This window comes from Gossypium arboreum, chromosome 4, assembly GCF_025698485.1.
Source record: "Gossypium arboreum isolate Shixiya-1 chromosome 4, ASM2569848v2, whole genome shotgun sequence".
NCBI classification, from domain to species: Eukaryota; Viridiplantae; Streptophyta; class Magnoliopsida; order Malvales; family Malvaceae; genus Gossypium; species Gossypium arboreum.
The window spans coordinates 65671121-65692934 of record NC_069073.1 but is presented as its reverse complement, the minus strand read 5'-3'; the positions used below and the strand labels follow the sequence as shown (position 1 = coordinate 65692934).

General features: G+C 36.1%; 1 protein-coding gene across 1 annotated transcript; it reads left to right on the top strand.

Moving 5' to 3' along the window:
• The first annotated feature begins 1027 nt into the window (after window positions 1–1027).
• On the top strand, window positions 1028–1390 carry LOC128291588 (uncharacterized mitochondrial protein AtMg00820-like). Its single transcript, XM_053026768.1, has one exon. The coding sequence runs from the start codon at window positions 1028–1030 to the stop codon at window positions 1388–1390; it is 363 nt and encodes a 120-aa protein (XP_052882728.1).
• Window positions 1391–21814: the final 20424 nt, after the last annotated feature.

Sequence of the window (21814 nt, the reverse complement as noted above, 5' to 3'; positions counted from 1 at the left end):
TCTAAAATAAATGACTCAAATCAAACTTATCTTTGGCATTGTCATTTGGACCACATAAGTGAGAAACGCATATCCAAACTCCATAAAGATGGTCTCTTGGATTCATTTGTTTTTGAACAATTTGAAGTATGTGAATCTTGCTTATTAGGAAAAATGACTAAATCTCTTTTTAATGGTAAAAGTGAACGAGCTAGTAATTTATTGGGCTTAATACATTCAGATGTATGTGGACCAATAAATACACAAGCCAGAGGTGGATTTCACTACTTCATTACTTTCATTGATGATTTCAGTAGATATGGGTATGTTTATCTCATGTGCTATAAGTCTGAGGCCCTTGAAAAGTTCAAGGAATTCAAAAATGAAGTACAAAATCAACTAGGCAAAACTATTAAGACACTTTGATCTGATCGAGGTGGAGAGTATTTGAGCCTAGAGTTTGATGATCTTTTGAAGGAATGTAGGATTGTCTCACAACTTACTCCTCCTGGTACTCCTCAATGGAATGGAGTTTCTGAGAGAAGAAATCGAACTCTATTAGACAGGGTTCAATCCATGATGAGTCATGCTGATCTACCGACTTCCTTTTGGGGACATGCACTTGAAACAGCCATATGAGATGTGGACTGGGAAACGTCCCAGTATGACTTTTATGAAAATTTGGGGTTGCGAAGCTTATATTAAATGTCAGACATCTACTAAGCTTGAACCCAAATATGAAAGGTGTATCTTTGTGGGGTATCCGAAAGAAACCAAAGGATATTATTTCTTTAATCCCACTGAGAACAAAGTGTTTGTTGCTCAAACTGGTGTCTTCCTAGAGAGAGAATTTGTTTCTAGAAAATGAAGTGGGAGAAAGATTGAACTTGAAGAAATTCGAGAATCACAAGATACCACTGAACCAGAGATAGAACAACAGTAAATTCCACAAGAAATTGAGGAACAAGTAACTGTTGTAGAAACATAACCACCGCTTAGATCTTTAAGAGAATGCCATGCACCTGAGAGATATGGATTTCTCATTACAATGCATGGTGACATTCTTCTTATAGATCAAGATGAGCCTAGGACTTATCAAGAAGCGGTGGCGAGCCCAGACTCTGAGAAATGGCTCGAGGCCATGAGATCTGAGATGGATTCCATGTATGAAAACCAAGTATGGACTTTGGTTGACCCACCCGAAAGGGTTAAACCTATAGGGTGCAAGTGGGTTTTCAAAAAGAAAACGGACATGGATGGTAATGTACAAACATACAAGGGGCGATTAGTCGCTAACGGTTTTCGTCAAATTCATGGTGTTGACTATGATGAAACTTTTTCTCTTGTAGCTATGTTTAAATCCATCAAGATCTTGCTCGCCATAGCTATATTTCATGATTATGAAACGTAACATCCCGAAATAGGGACTAAATGCAACAGTGGTTGCAAAACCACAAATTCGAGGTAGAAAAATTTATTTTATTATTATTTTGAGGTTCATGATATGATTGCATGATTGTGTGAAAATTTCGTGATGAAATTCTATGCATAAAGTGCTTAAGTTGATATTAGGGACTAAATCGAATAATTTGCAAAACTTGCATTCTAGAAGTTTTTAGTATGAAATTGCTTTGGAATATTAATTAGGAGGGTTTAAATAACAATTTGACCAATTTCTAAGTTCATGGAAAAAATAGGACATGGATGGAATTTTTGAAAGTTTAATAAGGAAGGGAATTTTGGTCATTTGGATATTAAATGAAATAAAAAGGGAAAAATAACACAAAATTCATCATCTTCTTCATTAGCACGAAATTTCAAAAGTTCTCCATAGCTAGGGTTTGTTTCAAGCTTTCAAGCTCCATAGTAAGTGATTCCAAGCCTCGTTTTTAGTGTTCTTTACGTTTTCGGAGTCCCGGTAGCTCGATAAAGCTTATGCTAGCAATAATTTAAGTTAGGGTTCATATTTGGAAAAATACCCATAGGTGAAAAGTGTTTATTTTGATGTTTAATAGTATAATATGAGGTATTAAATTATGTTATACAACTTGTGCTACTCGGTTTTAAGTGAAAACGAGTAAAAAGGCTTAATCGGTAAAAATACCTAATAGTCATAAGTACATGTTAGAGTGTGAATTTGATGTTCTCATAGAAGGGAAAAATGATCAGCATGTCATAAAACATAAGAAAATAGGATGAAGTTTAAATTACGAGCCTTGGGGCAAAAGTGCAAATATGTGAAAGTTTAGGGGCAAAAATGTAATTTTGCCAAAGTTTGGGTCAATGACTGTTTTGATAAATGTGAATATTAAATAAGTTAAATTTGCTATTATAGATCAAGAAGAGCGAAATTCGGGAGTAGATCCGGGAAAAGAAAAAGTAAAGGACTAAATTGTAAAGTTTAGTCACATTTTGTATCGAGGTAAGTTTACAGTAAATAAATGCAATATTCTTTTATTTTACATTATTATTGTCAATTTCCAGCATTTATATACTTATTTTCTTTGAATATTTAAAGTCGAATTAAAGGCGAAGTGACAAAGAAAAAGCATTAGGAAGCCCCGTTTAAACCTTAGAAATGTTAAGATATTAGGGTTGACAAGACAGGACTGGACAGAAATGAGCCATGTAAGTCCATATCACTTATATGGCTTTGGAGGCAGGAATGACCCATGTAAGCCCATATTATATATATATATATATGGCATTGGAGATAGGAATAATTCATGTAAGTCCATGTCGAAGACATGGCATTGTGAGATATTGATAGCGAGAACGACCTCGGTATCCTTAGTATTCGAATGGTTCAACGGGTCATTGTACATGTTAAATTACAGTGAATTATCAGCAAAAGGGAAGGTAGATTATATTTATGAATAGTGAAAGGTCAGGTAAGAAAGAAGGTAAGTGAGTAATGAAGAAGGTAGAAAATGAGAAGTAAAGAAACTTTATGAGGCTAGGTGACATTATGTATAATTATTCATTATGTTGAATGTTGTAATTTATTTGTTTGTAAGCTTACTAAGCCTAGTGCTTACTCTCTATATTTTATTTTTCTTATAGTTTTTATCAAGCCACTCGGGGATCGAAGGAAACGTCGGAGACCCGATCACACTATCGAAGAAATCACATTGGTATAGTTAGACGTTTCGTTTTGTGTATGGCATGTATAGGAACTTGGTTTCTTTTGATATGATATGATCAATGAATGATGTGTAAATACTTGCTAGTGATTAGCTAATAGAGTGGCCGATGATATACATGTTTAATAGTATGTATGATTAAGTAGTAACTATCACATGAAAACTAAGAAAAATGTGAAAGTAACTTAAAAACAGATTCAAGTATCAGAAATAACGGGATTTTGAAAAATCACAAGAAATTGTAGAGACATGGGTTGATGGTGAATAATATATGAAATTAAAGCTCGTTGTGTCTATTTTCATATGGAATAAGGGCCAGAGCGATTTTTGGATCCCCTGTTCCAAATTTAGAAATTCATCATAAAGTTTACAAAAATAATTAGGTGGTGTACTTTATATGGTTAGAATCCTTATTGAATCTAGTTTTAATAGAAACAAACGGTATAGTCATATGATTTTTGTACAGAGAGAAAAGTGGTTCGTAGTAAGTAGAGGCCAGTGCAGTCAAATTCTGAGACAGGGGTAACTTTAACTAATAAACTGTACTAATTGGCTAAGTAAAAAATTCTAGAAAAAAATTAGTAGATAGATATATGAGTCAAGTTTCAGGAAAAATTTACGGATCTTAATTTCGAGTTTTGAAACTTGAGAAATGAATTTTTAAACAACCATGACGCAGAAAAACAGTTTATTCCGAAAATTAAAATAAGTGGTTTAGAGTTGTTTAAAAGGTAAGATAAGTTTAGTAACACCTCAAGCTTGACTCCGGTGACGGTTTCGAGCTTGGGGTGTTACATTTATTGGTATCAGAGTAGGTTTAGTCGGTTCTCGGAATAGTTAGTGTGAGTAAAAGTCTAGCTATACATGCCATACCTGTATTTTGATAGTGTGATGACTCCTAACGATTTTTAGATATTTTGTTTTATAGTAATGGATCCCGAGTGAGCTGGTGATGATGATGTAGAAAGTAATGCGCCTGCTCCCGTGGAAGGGGCAGCACCATCTGAGAATAGGCCAGTAATAGTTAATCAAGGAGGAGTGACTCGAGAAGCTCTCTTCCAAGCTTTGAATGATTTGTTTTCCGAGTTCGTTCGTACAAATCCGGCAGTTAGACCTCCACCCCCTCATGATTCTCAGGCTACCCATGTAGCTCAAGCTCCCCCAGTCACAGGTACAGTGATAAGAGAAAAGCCACCAGTTGATAGAATCAGGAAACAAGGGGCAAAAGAGTTCCGAGCAACAAAAGATGATGATGCAAAAATAGCAGAATTTTGGTTAGAAAATACTATCAGAGTCTTTGACGAATTATCTTGTACACCCGAGGAATGTATAAAATTTGTAGTATCACTTCTTAGAGACTCAGCCTACTACTGGTGGAAGACACTTGTATCAGTTGTACCAAAGGAGAAGGTCACTTGGGATTTCTTTCAGGAGGAATTTCATAAAAAGTACATCAGTCAGAGGTTTATTAACAAGAAGAGAAAGGAATTCCTGGAATTGAAACAAGGTAATATGACAGTGACCGATTATGAGCGCGAATTTGTCAGGCTTAGTAAATATGCTCGAGAATGTGTGTCCACAGAGGCTATTATGTGTAAAAGGTTTGAGGATGGGTTAAATGATAATATCCAACTGTCAGTGGGTGTCCTAGAAATAAAAGAGTTCGTTATTTTAGTTGAAAGAGCCTGTAAGGCAAAGGAGCTGTTAAAAACAAAAGGCAAAGTTGAGACAGAGACACAAGATACAAAGAAGAGACAGATGAGTAGGTCATTCCAGGCTACATCCAAAAGACCAAAGGAGTTTTCTACCAGATCTAGTTTCTCAATCGAGTATTCTAGTCAGAATAGAGGCAGCAGATTTAAGGATTCGAAGGCTCAGAACACCTCGACTGCGAGTGTAGGTAATGTTGGACAGGGTAGATCAGGGTGGTCACGATGTGGTAGACATCATTATGGTCCTTATCGGGCAGGCGAAAATGTTTGTTATAAATGCGGTGCTCCAGATCATTTTGTACGAGAATGTCCAGAGGTGGCTAATCGAGAGATAACACAGAGTGCTAGATCCAGAAATGCTCCTACTAGAGGTAGATCACCGAGGCAACCAGGAGTAAGAGCAAGTAACAGAGGTACCTTAAGAGATTCGGCTGTGAGACCAGATGTTAGAGCCCCTGCAAGGACTTATGTTATCCGTGCACGCGAAGAGGCATCCTTCCCCGATGTGATTACGGGTATATTTTCTCTATATGATATTAATGTTATTGCTTTGATTGATTCGGGTTCAACTCATTCATATGTTTGCAAGAAATTGATGTCTAGTACAAGTATGCCTATAGAATCTACAGAATTTGTGATTAAAGTATCGAATCCATTAGGCAAGCATGTATTAGTAGATAAAGTAATTAAGGAACAAAAGTATTGCACTTGTGAAAGTACTATGGAATATACATGGGGTAGACGAGGCTACATGGGAACCCAAAGAGGCTATGTGAAAACAGTACCCAAATCTCTTCACAGTAAGATTTTGGGACGAAAATCCCTAAAGGGGAGAAATGTAACATCCTAAATAGGGCCTAAACGAACAGTGGTTGCGAAACCACAAATTTGAGGTAGAAAAATTTATTTTATTATTATTTTGAGGTTCATGATATGATTGCATGATTGTGTGAAAATTTCATGATGAAATTCTATGCATAAAGTGCTTAAGTTGAGATTAGGGACTAAATCAAATAATTTGCAAAACTTGCATTCTAGAAGTTTTTAGTATGAAATTGCTTTGGAATATTAATTAGGAGGGTTTAAATAACAATTTGACCAATTCTAAGTTCATGGAAAAAATAGGACATGGATGGAATTTTTGAAAGTTTAATAAGGAAGGGCATTTTGGTCATTTGGATATTAAATGAAATAAAAAGGAAAAAATAATACAAAATTCATCATCTTCTTCATTAGCACGAAATTTCAAGGGTTCTCCATATCTAGGGTTTGTTTCAAGCTTTCAAGCTCCATAGTAAGTGATTCCAAGCCCTATTTTTAATGTTCTTTACGTTTTCGGAGTCCCGGTAGCTCGATAAAGCTTATGCCAGCAGTAATTTAAGTTAGGGTTCATATTTGGAAAAATACCCATAGGTGAAAAGTGTTTATTTTGATGTTTTATAATAGACCATGAGGTTTTAAATTATGTTAGACAACTTGTGCTACTCGGTTTTAAGTGAAAACGAGTAAAATGGCTTAATCGGTAAAAATACCTAATAGTCATAAGTACATGTTAGAGTGTGAATTTGATGTTGTCCTAGAAGGGAAAAATGATCAGCATGTCATAAAACATAAGAAAATAGGATGAAGTTTAAATTACGATCCTTGGGGCAAAAGTGCAAATATATGAAAGTTTAGGGGCAAAAATATAATTTTGCCAAAGTTTGGGTCAATGACTGTTTTGATAAATGTGAATATTAAATAAGTTAAATTTTCTATTATAGATCAAGAAGAGTGAAATTCGGGAGTAGATCGGGGACAAGAAAAAGTAAATGACTAAATTGTAAAGTTTAGTCACATTTTGTATCGAGGTAAGTTTACAGTAAATAAATGCAATATTCTTTTATTTTACATTATTATTTTCAATTTCCAGCATTTATATACTTATTTTCTTTGAATATTTAAAGTCGAATTAAAGGCGAAGTGACAGAGAAAAAGCATTAGGAAGCCCCGTTTGAACCTTAGGAATGTTAGGATATTAGGGTTGATGGATGACAGATGAGATGAAATGAGCCATGTAAGTCCATATCGGTTATATGGCTTTGGAGACAGGAATGAGCCATGTAAACCCATATATATATATATATATATATATATATATATATATATATGGCATTGGAGACAGAATAATTCATGTAAGTCCATGTCGAAGACATGACATTAGCGAGGATATTGATAGAGTGAACGATCCTAGTATCCTTAGTATTCCGAGTGGTTCAACGGGTCATTGTACACGTTAAATTACAGTGAATTATCAGCAAAAGGGAAGGTAGATTATATTTATGAATAGTGAAAGGTCAGGTAAGAAAGAAGGTAAGTGAGTAATGAAGAAGGTAGAAAATGAGAAGTAAAGAAACTTTATGAGGCTAGGTGACATTATGTATAATTATTCATTATGTTGAATGTTGTAATTTATTTGTTTGTAAGCTTACTAAGCCTAGTGCTTACTCTCTATATTTTCTTTTTCTTATAGTTTTTATCAAGCCACTCGGGGATCGAAGGAAACGTCGGAGACCCGATCACACTATCGAAGAAATCACATTGGTATAGTTAGACGTTTCGTTTTGTGTATGGCATGTATAGGAACTTGGTTTCTTTTGATATGATATGATCAATGAATGATGTGTAAATACTTGCTAGTGATTAGCTAATAGAGTAGCTGGTGATATACATGTTTAATAGTATGTATGATTAAGTAGTAACTATCACATGAAAACTAAGAAAAATGTGAAAGTAACTTAAAAACAAATTCAAGTATCAGAAATAATGGGATTTTGAAAAATCACAAGAAATTGTAGAGACATGGGTTAATGGTGAATAATATATGAAATTAAAGCTCGTTGTGTCTATTTTCATATGGAATAAGCAAAATAGGTAAAGGTTTTGTATTTCATAGGGTATCTGAGTTTTAGTGAAATAGGGCTAGAGCGATTTCTGGATCCCCTGTTCCAAATTTAGAAATTCACCATAAATTTTAAAAAAATAATTAGGTGGTGTAATTTATATGGTTAGAATCCTTATTGAATATAGTTTTAGTATAAATGAACGGTATAGTCATATGATTTTTTTACAGAGAGAAAAGTGGTTCGTAGTAAGTAGAGGCCAGTGCAGTCGAATTCTGAAATAGGGGTAACTTTAACTAATAAACTGTACTAATTGGCTAAGTAAAAAATTCTAGAAAAAAATTAGTAGATAGATATATGAGTCTAGTTTCAGGAAAAATTTACGGATCTTAATTTCGAGTTTTGAAACTTGAGAAATGAATTTTTAAGTAACCATGATGCAGAAAAACAGTTTATTCCGAAATTTAAAATAAGTGGTTTAGAGTTGTTTAAAAGGTAAGATAAGTTTAGTAACACCTCAAGCTTGACTCCGGTGACGATTTTGGGCGTGGGGCTGTTACATGAAATCTGGCAGATGGATGTCAAAACAGCTTCCCTTAACGGGAAACTTGAAGAGGATGTGTACATGACACAACCTGAAGGTTTTGTCAATCCAAAGGATGCTGGAAAGATATGTAAATTACAAAGATCCATTTATGGATTAAAGCAAGCTTCTCGAAGTTGGAATCTTCGTTTTAACGATGTAATCAAAGAGTTTGGTATTTATCAAAAATGAAGATGAGCCATGTGTTTACAAGAATGTTAGTGGGAGCACAATCACATTCTTGGTACTGTATGTGGATGACATTCTTATCATGGGCAATGACATACCTACCTTACAATCTATTAAGACTTGGTTAGGAAGTTGTTTTTCTATGAAGGACTTGGACGAAGCCACTTACATCTTAGGAGTCAAGATCTATAGAGATAGATCAAGACGACTACTAGGTCTAAGTCAAGGTACATATATAGATAAAGTATTGAAAAGGTTCAATATGGAAGAATCTAAGAGAGGATTCCTACCTATGAGACATGGTATTTCACTCTCGAAGGAAATGTGTCCTTCAACTCCACAAGAGAGAGAACGCATAAGTAAAATTCCATATGCTTCTGCTATTGGATCTATCATGTATGCCATGTTATGTACCCATCCAGATGTCTTATATGCCTTAAGTATGACGAGCAGGTACCAAGTAGATCCTGGTGAAGGTCACTGGACCACAGTCAAGAATATCCTTAAGTACTTGAGAAGAACTAAGGATACGTTCCTAATATATGGAGGTGAGGAAGAGTTAAGTGTAAAAGGTTACACTGATGCCAGCTTCCAAACCGACAAGGATGATTCTCGATCGCAATCAGGTTTTGTGTTTTGCCTTAATGGTGGTCTTTGTGAGTGGAAGAGTTCAAAGCAAAGTACATGAGCGATTCTACAACAGAGGCCCAAGATATTGCGACTAGTGAGGCAGCGAAAGAAGTTGTTTGAATCAAGAAGTTCATTACTGAACTAGGGGTTGTGCCTAGCATATCAGATGCTATAGAACTTCGATGTGATAACAATGGAGCTATTGCACAAGCTAAAGAACCCAGATCTCACCAGCGATCTAAACATATACTTAGGCGCTACCATCTTATTCGAGAGAGTATCGATCGAGGGGATGTAGAGATATGCAAAGTACCTACAGATGATAACATTGCTGATCCCTTGACCAAGCCTCTGACACAGCAGAAACATGATCGTCACACTAAGTCACTTGGTATTAGATATATGATTGATTGGTCTTAGTGCCAGTGGGAGATTGTAAGAGTATGCCCAAAGATCAATCACGAGATGGTTGTAATAACATACTTGATTTATCATGTTTATTGATATAAGGTGTTGCCATTATTATTTTAGTTTCTTTTCTGTGTACATAAATAAACTGTTTTATAATAATGTCCTGAGAATAATATGATTATTCTTAAAAGATCCTTAGTCAAGTATTATTGTTGGCTAGGACAACAATAATGCATTAAGACTAACATGTAGTTGATTGATGATAAAGAGTTGTCATTGATATGGAGTGTCAAAATCAATACATGAATATGTGTGTTAGAGAACAACATATTGTACTGACCTGCTATGAGTATGTTTCTTGGATTATTATGTAATTGTCACAACATTACTCATAGTGATTAATATGTATATGATCCTCATACTTGAGATCATTATTATCCCAACATCATGAGTTGTATATTTTGATATAGTCAAACGAACATCACAACTAGTTGTTCTATAAAGACTAATGTTGGATAAACCACAATCTATGTAGAGGGATATGGTTGATTAATATAGGATAAGTCCCTTTTACATAATGGGAGTAATATCTTAGGCCACTTGATTGAGTGAGACTAGAAATGCATGACCATGCTCAAATAAGTTGATATGAGATGTCATACTTATTTGTGTATCATAGTTCACTTAAGGTATCAAGAAACATGGGATGGACTATGCAAGTGTGACTATTCCATGACTTGTGTCCATTCCAAAGATATAGGACTTAAGGATTAATGCATGAAAGGTTAATCACAAAAGGTTATGTCGAATCATGACTTCAGAACTTAGGTAGCAATGATGCATTGCTAGATGCCACTCATTGTTTGTAATATTAGAATCGTTCTAATATTACCGCTAACAAAGAACCTATAGGGTCACACCTTATGGTTGAAATGAATGGAGTAAAACATAATGGTATTGTATTCGATTATCGATGAATTAAATTAATTATAGAATTAATTTAATTGGGCAATCAAATTGTTGAACATACTATACATACAAGGATGTTGTACACATAATCGTAACATAATTTCATTAGTATATGAATTTGGTTCAGATATAAGTTTAAATAAATATAGTTTATCAAATCTTTATTATAATTAATGTAATTATAATTTTCGGTTAAACATTATTATATTTATTTTAATGATGACTATTATGTTGATTAATTTTAATGAATTAATATTCATTAAAAGATATACCAATTAAAAGGGTGTTATATATGGCAAGGGTAAAAACCCTAAAGAGATAATATATAAATAAGCCCGAAACTATGCTAAAAGGTCTAGCAGTCGTCAAGCATAAAAAATCACTGAAATAGTTTCTGAGATTTTTCTACCGTTCATTTGTCAACTGGGTGGACTACGTAGAGGCCGACATCGAAAAGGTTACGGCTTGGTTCAATAGTGGTTCAGGATTCCCATTGCCTAGGCGTCGCTGTCTACTCAGATTGAAGTTTCGGTAATTTCAAAACCTTTTATCACCCCGATACGTTCCTTACACATGGATCCATGGTTTGGATCACCGGAATGTTTTTAATTATTTTATTTTTCCGCTGCGCCTTGGAGGCACTGGCGTTCCAACACTTCAGTCAATAATGCCTTTAATTTCTTGAAACTTTGTTGGCACATTTCTATCCATTCAAACTTGACATCTTTTTGCAGCAGTTTTGTCATTGGGGTAGCTATCATAGAGAATCTGTTTACAAACCGTCTGCAGTATCCAGCCAAACCCAAAAAGCTTCGAACTTCAGTTACATTCCTCAAAAGTTTCCACTCAAAAATAGCCGAGATCTTGCTTGGGTCAACTCTGATCCCATCACCAGACACAATGTGCCCTAGAAACCCGACCTCTTTAAGCCAAAATTCATTCTTACTGAACTTGGCGTAAAGTCGCTTATCTTCAAAATTTGCAACACAATTCTCAGATGCTCCGCGTGCTCACTCTCATCATGCGAATAAACCAATATGTCATCGATAAAGACGACGACAAACTTATCTAGATACGATCAAAAAACACGATTCATCAAATCCATAAACACCGCCAGGGCATTACTCAAACCAAAGGGCATGACGAGGAACTCATAGTGCCCGTATCTTGTCTGAAACGTAGTCTTCGGTACATCTTACTCTTTCACTCTTAACTGGTAGTATCCGGACCTCTGGTCAATCTTGGAAAATACAATGGCTCCCTTTAACTGATTAAACAGGCCATCGATCCTTGGCAAATGATACTTGTTCTTTACTGTTACTTTATTGAGTTGTCTATAGTCGATACATAACCTCATTGACCCATCTTTCTTTTTCACAAAAAGTACTGGAGCTCCCCACGATGAAAAACTCGGTCTCGTAAAGCCCTTTTATATTAGCTCTTGCAACTGGGCCTTTAACTCTTTTAACTCTATTGGGGCCATCCTATACAAAGTGATCGAGATGGGTGTCGTACCGGGGACCAACTCAATTCCAAACTCTACTTCCCTCATCGGTGGAAATCCAGGTAGTTCTTCAGGAAACATGTCTGTAAACTCACAAACCACTAGTATCGGTTCGATCTTTAACTCAGACACTTGAGTATTTAACACAAAAGCTAGGTAAGCCTCATATCCTTTCCTCAAATATTTCTCGATAGTCAAAAATGATATTACTAAAAACAGATTATCTGACTTATCTGGTCCGACTCGAATAACATTCCCGTCTCCATATTTCAACTTGATTATCTTTTTCTCGCAGTCCACTACAACACTATGAGCAGTCAACCAATCCATCCCAAGGATTACATCAAACTCATTAAACGGCAATAACATCAAGTTAGCCAGAAAACAATAACTTCTAATTGTCAATGGGCAATTTCTACATACTTGGTCCACTAGTACATGTCTGCCTAAAAGATTGGACACTTTTATTACAAAATCAGTGGACTCTACTAGCATACCCATATGAGGTATCTATTCCATACAAATATAAGAGTGGGTACATCCTGGGTCAATTAAAGCAACAATAGATATTTCATGGATAGAAAAGGTATCCGTGATCACGTCGGGAGACTCTGCCTCTTCCCGAGCATGTATAGCATAAGTCCTTACAGGCACTCTGCCCTCGGATCTCACCGCAGCATCTCTTGGCATGCCTCTACTGCTAGCCCCACTTCCGAGGGTTCTTTTGTGATCTACCCCTCAAGGGATCACTGCTTGCTTCCATATCTTGTTTTCTCTCTCTCACATCCAACTCGGGACAATCACAGATGAAGTCTTCCAATGACCTGCACTTGAAACAGCCCCTTTCATTCCCTCCACACTCTCTAAAATAATGTCTACCACATTGCGAGCATTCTGGCCTATTTGGCCGAGTGCTACCAACACTTGCAACCGAAGTAGTCTGGGCTTTCGAATTTGTGTTCTGTCGGTTATTGATCCTATTTGAATACCCCATCAAAGCATTCGATCAGGTAGTGAACTCTCTCGATCTTTTAGATGAGGACTGATGTGATTTCCCCATCTATCTTTTCTTTGAATCCCATGACTCAAAAGCCACTTTCCTCCATGCTTTAATCAACTCTTCGGCCTTACAGGCTCCTTCAACAAGTGCTACAAATTTCCAAAGCCCTAAAATGCCAACAAACACTCGGATATCTTCATTCAGGCCGTCCTCAAACCTCTTACACATGGTGGCTTCTATATATACCCACTACTGCTCATACTTGCTAAGCCTCACAAACTCACATTCATATTCCGTCATTGACATTCGGCCCTGCTTTAGCTCTAGGAACTCCTTCCTCTTTTGGTCTATAAAACTTTGGCTAATATACATTTTCTAGAATTCCTCTCGGAATTCCCACGTGATCCTCTCTCTCGGTACGACGGACATGAAAGTGTTCCACCACTGATAAGCCAAATCTCGCAAGAACGACACGGTACATTTCACGCACTCCTCAGGCATGCACGACAATTCGTCAAATACCCTAATGGTATTCCCTAACCAAAACTTTGCTTTCTTTGAGTCGTCATTGAGGTTTGCCCGAAATTCCTCGACCTTGTTCCCAGATCTTGTCTACCGAAGGCATCTCTCTTCTAAACATGTCCGCTCCTTGCGGAGCTACCTGGGCATACTGAGGAATCGAAGGAGGTGGGGGAGGTGGAGTGTTCGGATTCACACGAACAAACTCCGTGTACCAAGCATCCATCATTCAGAGATAGGCTTCTCTAGCCCCTCCGCCTTGGCCTATAGTCACGGGCTCATTCTCAACAGGCGCGGTCCCTTCAGTAGGAGCTGGCACGTTACTTTCCATGTCATCTGCCGTAGCTCTATCAAGATCCATTTACTGTATAAAAACATAATTTATAATCATCAGAAATCATCACACTATCAATATACAGTTATAGCATGTACAATAAGACTCGTACTCTTGATAGGTTAGTCCTAGAACTGACTAAACCATAGCTCTAATACCATTAAATGTAACACTCTATACCCGTAACCCACGCTGGAGCAAGGTACAAGGCATTACCTATCTTGATCTCAAGCATACAACCAATCTCAAGTCACTGAGACTTAGTCCAAATTAAAACTTTTTCAATTTCCACTTTAATCTTCTTATTATGGGCCTACGAGCCCCAAATCAAATATTGAAAACTATTCAGAATCATTCCGGGTCCTTAAACCAACCTTAAGAAATTTACCTTTAAAATAAGACACACGCCCGTGTGGAAGGGTTACACGCCCGTGTGACCATTTTAACATGGTCGTGCTAATAGCCTGTGTGGCTCACACGGCCTAAGCCCCCTGGGACACGCCCATGTCCCACACCCATGTAGAATTAATTTCTAATTCACACCTACAGGTATTCTTCCACGACCAGACACACGCCCATGTCAATGGCCCGTGTCCCTCACACAGCCACGACATGTCCGTGTCTTAGCCCGTGTGCTAAAACATGGACATTCTATTTCTGACGTCAGCATGCTCAAGATGTCACACGGCCAAGAAACACGCCCGTGTGCTAGGCCGTGTCCTTCACACGGTAGAGACACACAGCCGTGTCTCTGCCCGTGTGTTTATTACCATGCATATAACTTGAAATTTTTACGTGCAGGGGACACACAATTGAACTACACGCCCATTGGGCAGACCATGTGTCACACACGGCATAGACACATGCCCATGTGTCTACCTGTGTGGACAATATAAGGCTATTTACCAAGCCTCATTGCCACCCTTACATACCTAGTTTCATACGATTGTCAGACAATACCAAAACAAACACAATTCATATAACCAATTCAGCTACATTAGACATTCATTCGACCATGGAAATGTATCTTTCATGAACTTAAAATAAGTATTAACCATCGTTCAAGGTTTAATACAAAATGAGGGTTTCCAACCCAAGCCAACACATTTTGCCAATCCTTAATGACATAAAATAATAAAGTATACGTCCTATACATGCCATAATAAAAATATAAATCCAACTATACCGAATGTTTCGGTTGGTAGTGTGATCGATATCTCTGACTTTCGGTGATCCTTGAGCTAAGTAGGCGGCACTGTAAGGAAATGGAAAGGAAAGGGAGTAAGCATAAAAGCTTAGTAAGTTGCATATAAGTAAATATACAACCACAATATATCAATAATCAACATGCTCATAATACCGAGGTAGGCATAAGTATGACTTACTCATTACCGTCCATACAAATCACAGGTTATATATATAGGGCTCATATCTCATACGTACCAATTAGGTACCTTTACCAGTCACAACAACGTTATACTTTCCTTATTAACGTAAGAACATAAATTTCATAGTTGAACGTGGGTAAGGTGCCGATGCCATGTCCTAGACACGGTCTTACACTGGCTCATATCTCAAGTCGATGCCCTGTCCCAGACACGGTCTTACACTGACTATCATCTCGTAGCTGATGCATGTCCCAGACATGTCTTACACTGGCTTACGTCTCGAGGCCGATGCATGTCCCTGACATGTCTTACACTAGCTCTCGTCTCAATGCCGATGCCATGTCCCAGACACGGTCTTATACTGGCTCTCATAAAGTGGCCGATGCATGTCCCAGACAGTTCTTACACTGGCTCACATAAGTTACCCAACTGTCATGGCATGAATATCCGATTTACTTCCTAAGGTTCCAACAGGAGTTTTATTATCTCAATTTCAATATACATTCTCAGTTCCAAAATCAAGCAATTTATGCTATCTCGATTTAATAATAATTCAAACACATATGGTAGCAATATAGTTGTATTACTTACATACAACTTACCTCGAATTACAAAACATACACGACTAGTCGGTTTAGTCAATTTGCTTGTCTTTCCCTTGGTCTAGGTTTGATTTAGAAATTCTTGATCTAAAATACCAAAACATACTCATTCAATCAGTAAATAAAATTAAGCAATTAAAAGTTCACATCATCAGTAAAATAACCATTTTGCCCCTAAACTTTGGCAAAATGACTATTTTACCCCTATACTCAAAAATCGATTTTTATCAAATTTCTTCACATCTTAAGTTTAGCTGAACTCTTTTTACTCTTATAGCAACTCCAAATTCTCTCTATTTCACACATTTATCACTTATTTTACAACTTGTGCAAAATAGTCCCTTTTGGTGTTTTCATGGTAACATCTTTCACAAAAGTTGTCTATTACCCAACTAAGACTCATATTCTTCCATAAAATTTTAGAAAACACCCTAAATGCTCTCATAGAAAAACCCTATACCTTCAACCATTTTGCAAGATAGTCCCCTCATTTGAAAGCTCATGCTTCAAGGGTCTCAAAAATGCAAAAATCATCAACAAAGGGTATGGAAATCACTTACTTGTGAGTGCTTCAAGTTGCTAAAAATTTTTAAGCTCTCAAACCCCCTTCCATGGATAATTTTCAGTGGAGAAAATAGATGATTAAGGGATGATATCACCTTATTTTATTTTATTTCCATTTTTGTCAAAATTGGTCACCTAACCCAACAAATTTTGAAAATTTTGACCACATATGTCTCCTACTCTATTTCTAGGGGTCTAATTGCCCTTTAAAATCCCTAAATTTTATTCTCTAACTATCAATTTAGGCTTTTTCACTTTATACGATTTAGTCCTTTTTCACAATTGGGCTCACAAATGTCAAAATTAACTCACCAAATTTTTCATGCACTAGTATAGACACGCTATGACTCTATTTTAATAATAAAATACTTTCTCTGACTTCAGATTTGTGGTCCCAAGACCACTATTCTGACTAGACCCAAAATCGGGCTGTTATATAAATCATATCAATACAATACAATCCACTATCATACTCACAACATTTATCATGTCCCAGATTAATCATGCTAATTTCACAAATACAAAGCATCATTAAACTACTTTCATGACACCTATTTGTGCTTAAGATTATCATCTCAACAATAAAGCACATTTCCAAACATTTCACATTCATGCTAAAAATCACACTCCATCATACACCAAGCATACCATGACCATAACACCAAAGACATTGGCACATATGCATATATAAATGGGCTTACAACTATTTTAGCCAAAATAAGCCAATTACATGGTGAAATACCAAATCAATTTAAACATATATAAGGCAATGCATTTGGCCAAATCAAATGACACATAAACAAAATGACCAAGTCCTTATACATGCTATACTTTCAAAGTACTAAGATTATCAAATACCCAAAATATCAGTTATGATAGTGTGAGGCTAATCTCCAACGATCTTCCATCCGAGTTAGCTTGGCGACACTATAAAAACATGGAAAATAAACGGAGTAAGCTATATAGCTTAGAAAGCTCGTATACAAGAAATAAGCAACCTTGCCATGCATATAACATTCAAATAATATAACATAATTAAATGTACATTTACTATGGTCTCATAATCATAACTCATTCCATCACAAAACTTACCTCATATTCATCATTTCAAGCATTTAATAGATATGAGCTTCAAGTACATACCTGTGAATTTACACTTAATATCATCTTTGACATACCTGTGAACCACTCGAAATAATAATGTCGGATAGCCGGGATTCTTGCACACTAAGTGCCACATATGTAGCCAATGCTACCTCAGATCTCATATCACATAGTTGCTCACTCTCGAGCTATCTACGGGCCTGCTCACACAAGCTGTCAGTCAAGACGTAGCTACGTGGTGCTGCTCACACAAGCTATCAAGTATTCATAACATATGTCGGTATACCTAGCCACTGGTAGGATGTACAAGACCAGCACCCGGATCACATGATCACATAACACATACTAGCCCTAGGGACATTTCACTTGTATCTTACCCAATTCCTAAGGTTCAAACAAGATTTCTTGCTTGTCGATTCATCTTCGAACTCGTTCATAGGATTAAGCTCATCCACATTTATCAAACATACAATTAATGCAATATTAAAGCAATAAAGTACAATCATATTAAAGCTTATTTTTAACATACGAACTTACCTCGGTACAAAATGGCTAATAGTTTGATTTAGTCCACAACTTTATTCTTTCCTCAGTCTAGGTCAAAACCTCGTCTTTATTGATCTATAATATCAAATTTAACTTATTTAATTATCACATTATTTAATTTAATCCCAAAAACACCTTATGGAAAAATTATATTTTTGCCCCTAACTTTTTAACTTTTTACATTTTAGTCCATAGGCTTGTAAAATGATTTTCATCCAATTTCTTCATTACCCAAGCCTAGCCGAATCTTTTTCATGCTCATAGCAGCCCATAGTTTTCATTTATTCACATTTTAACACACATTTTACAACTTTAACTAATAGGTCGGTCCCTATTTGACATTTTCATCAAAAATCACTTGGTAAATGTTGTTTACCTAACATTAAACATATATTTTCTACCATTAGACATCAAGATACACAAATATTCAACATGGGTAAAATTTTAGACTTTGATTTTCTTTCAAATGAGTCCTTAAAACAGCTAAATCAAGTTACAACATTCACAAAAATGTAAAAATCATTAAAAACGGGACAAAGACGACTCACAATCGAGCTTGAAAGTTGGCCAAACCCTAGATATGTCTTCTTTTTGTGAATTTCGACCATGGGGGATCAAATTAGAAAAGATGACATCTTTTTATTAGTTAATTTTGTCTTTATTTACCAAATGACCAAAATGCCCTTCACTTAAAACTTTGAAATTTCACTTAAACATGACCATTTTTGTCCAACTTAAAGTATAGAGGTCTAACTACCATTTAAGGACCTCCAATGTAAAATTTCATAGCAATTAGACACTTCTAGCTATTAGAACACACATTTTGCACATATTGCAATTTAGTCCTAATAGCCAAATTGGACACTCTATCGATAAAATTTCTTAAAAAAAATTTCACACAATCATTAAATTATACTGTATACCTTAAATAAATAATAAAATAAATATTTCTAATTCAAATTTTTGGTCCCAGAATCACTGTTTTGATTTGACCCTAAAACGGGCTGTTACAAATTAACATGATGAATTTGATATCCTATATGACATTACTTAATTGCATCGTACATCTTAATTATTTACATCAAGATTTAATTGTTCAGATTATAAAAATACCACTGAGTTATACTCAGTGAGCAATTTTGTTTCACGTGCGCAGGTTAGGTATTTATCATCTTATCGTCGACTCAACATCCAACAACGATCCCAGACTCAAGTGTGGTGAGGGTTTATTTTTTGATGGCATATACCTAGGAGGTCTTTTGAATGACAATTATTATGTAATGTGATGATTTTAGGAGTCCTATGTGTAATGGTATTTACGTGTTCATAAAGTTAAGGCTTAATCTATGTTTTGGTATGTTAGTCAAGCTTAATGTTTTGCATGTGTTTTAGTTTTAAGCTTGGTAGCCTAAATAGCTAAAACATTAGTTCAATTATGGTCATTTGGTATGAATGAGTGTTTGGATGGTTGATGTCTTATAGATATGTTTGAAAATATAGAATGTGCTACCAATGAGGGTACATTGGTTTGACACTTAAGATGGATGCTTTGGCATGTTTTAAACATGTTTAATTGTGTTTTGAATAGGTTAAATGGCTGGTAATTGGGTTGTTTAGTGTCCAAGAAAGCATGATTTGGTAAACGTGAGTTTTAATGTGCATTTAGGTACACACAGCCGTGTGTCTTGTCATTTTTAGTGCAGGTTTCACACGGTCTATCACATGGCCATATGTCTTGGAAATTTTAGTACAGGTTTTACACGGTCTAGCACACGGCCGATGACACGGCCATGTGACCCAAGTTAGTGGGTTACACGAGCGAAAACATGAACTGGGATGTAACACCCCGAACCTGAGACCATCGCCGGTGTCGGACACGAGGGGTTAACAAGCCAAGTTCACATATTTTGCCCACCAATTTGACATTTCCAGTCAGGCTGGAAAACTGCATCACCGTCGCCTTAAAAATCATATCTCGAGTTTTAAAACTCGGAAACTGGTTTCGTAAATTTTCCCTGAATTTAGACTCATGTATCCATCCATGGATTTTTTTCTAGAATTTTTTGGTCTGGCCAATTGGTACAGTTTATTAGTTAAAGTCACCCATGTTACAGAGATCGACTGCTCTGACCTTCACGCGTTACAACTTGAATATCTCACTGTACAGGACTTTAATACTGGTGCCGTTTGTTTCTAATGAAACTAGACTAAAAATGGAATCTGTAAATATAAGGCATGACTCCTAATTCTTTCTGGATAATTTATAGCAAATTTTTAAAGTTGCGACAGGGAACCCAGAAACCGCTCTGGCCCTGTCTCACAATAGCTTTAATATCTCTTAACATGTAACTCCTATGACTATTTCGTTTCTTCCATATGAAAATAGACTCATCAAGGTTCATTTACATAGCTTATTCAGTATTTAATACCATTCCTACAAATTTTGGTGATTTTTCACATTCACGTCACTGCAGCTGGCAGCATCTGTTTTAAGGTAGGTCTTACCTATTTGGTAGTCTCCATGAACCAACTAGTCTTGCCATACATAGGTTCATATATGATCATTTTAACCATGCCAATGGCTGATCATGTGACCAACATTCCCATTTCCAATCCATAGTCACATCATGACACCAAATATATACATATACAAACCGCAAATAGTCTACGTCGATACTTCACTTTTACGAGCCATTTTCGCATGGCCGTACACATATACATCACAACATATTTAACCAACAAGGGGTAGTCCTATACATGCCATTTCAAAGTTCAAACAAAATCTATACCAAAATAGAAGCGTTGATAGTGTGGATGACTTCGACTTTATTGATCCCGAATCCGATTGCTATCGAGCGAAATCTATAAAACAGAGAGCCAAAGCAACGGGGTAAGCATTTTTATGCTTAGTAAGTCTCAAGGAATATAATCTGTGACAGCCTTAAAACGACCCTAGTCGAAATGTGGTTTCGGGACCACAAAACCAAGGCATAAAAATAATTTAATATTTATTTTATTGCCTATAATGTGTGTTAACTCATGTGTGATATTTTTTATGCTTTGATTTAGAATTATAGATGTGAATTTCACTAGAAAGGACCTAGTAATAAACTTTGAAAGTATGAGGGAAATGTGTGATGACTAATTAAAGGATGCATGCAAAACAATGGACTTGCATGTCAAATTTTCCCCATAGTTAGTGGCCGCCATGACAAGGATTTATGGGCAAAAATCATGTCATGAAACATGTTTGGTAAATGGGTTATGATGGAAAGAATAAAATAAGGGGTATGGAATAAACAATTAATGTTAGTAGATGAGAAAAAAAAAAAAGTGTCCATCTTCCTCCATAGCTTGGCCGAATGTCCTAAAGGAAGAAAGAAAAAATTTTGTTCATCTCTTTTCACTCTCTTGTTGGCCGAAAATACTAAGGTTAAGGAAGGAGTTTTGCTTCATACTTGGTTTGGAAGAGGATTAGGAAGAGGTTGGCTAAACTTGCATCAAGATTAAGGTATGTTTGAGGTTCATGCATGTTTTTAGTTGCTAGCTTAATGTTCTTGTTAGCCCATGGTTCAAATCCTTGTTATGTCATGGGAATGAAATTCGGCCAAAGTGAATGTGGTGTTAATGCCATTGCATGTTAAATAACAAGCTTGAAAGTGATACATGTGATGGAGGATTGAAGATTCTTAGATTTTCTTTTAGCATTCTTTTTTAATGAGATACTAAGTTCTTTGTTTCACCATGACCAAATT

Bases quoted from the DNA above. Each gene is read 5' to 3' on its own strand.
- LOC128291588 (XM_053026768.1), top strand. From the start codon at position 1,028: ATGCATGGTGACATTCTTCTTATAGATCAAGATGAGCCTAGGACTTAT.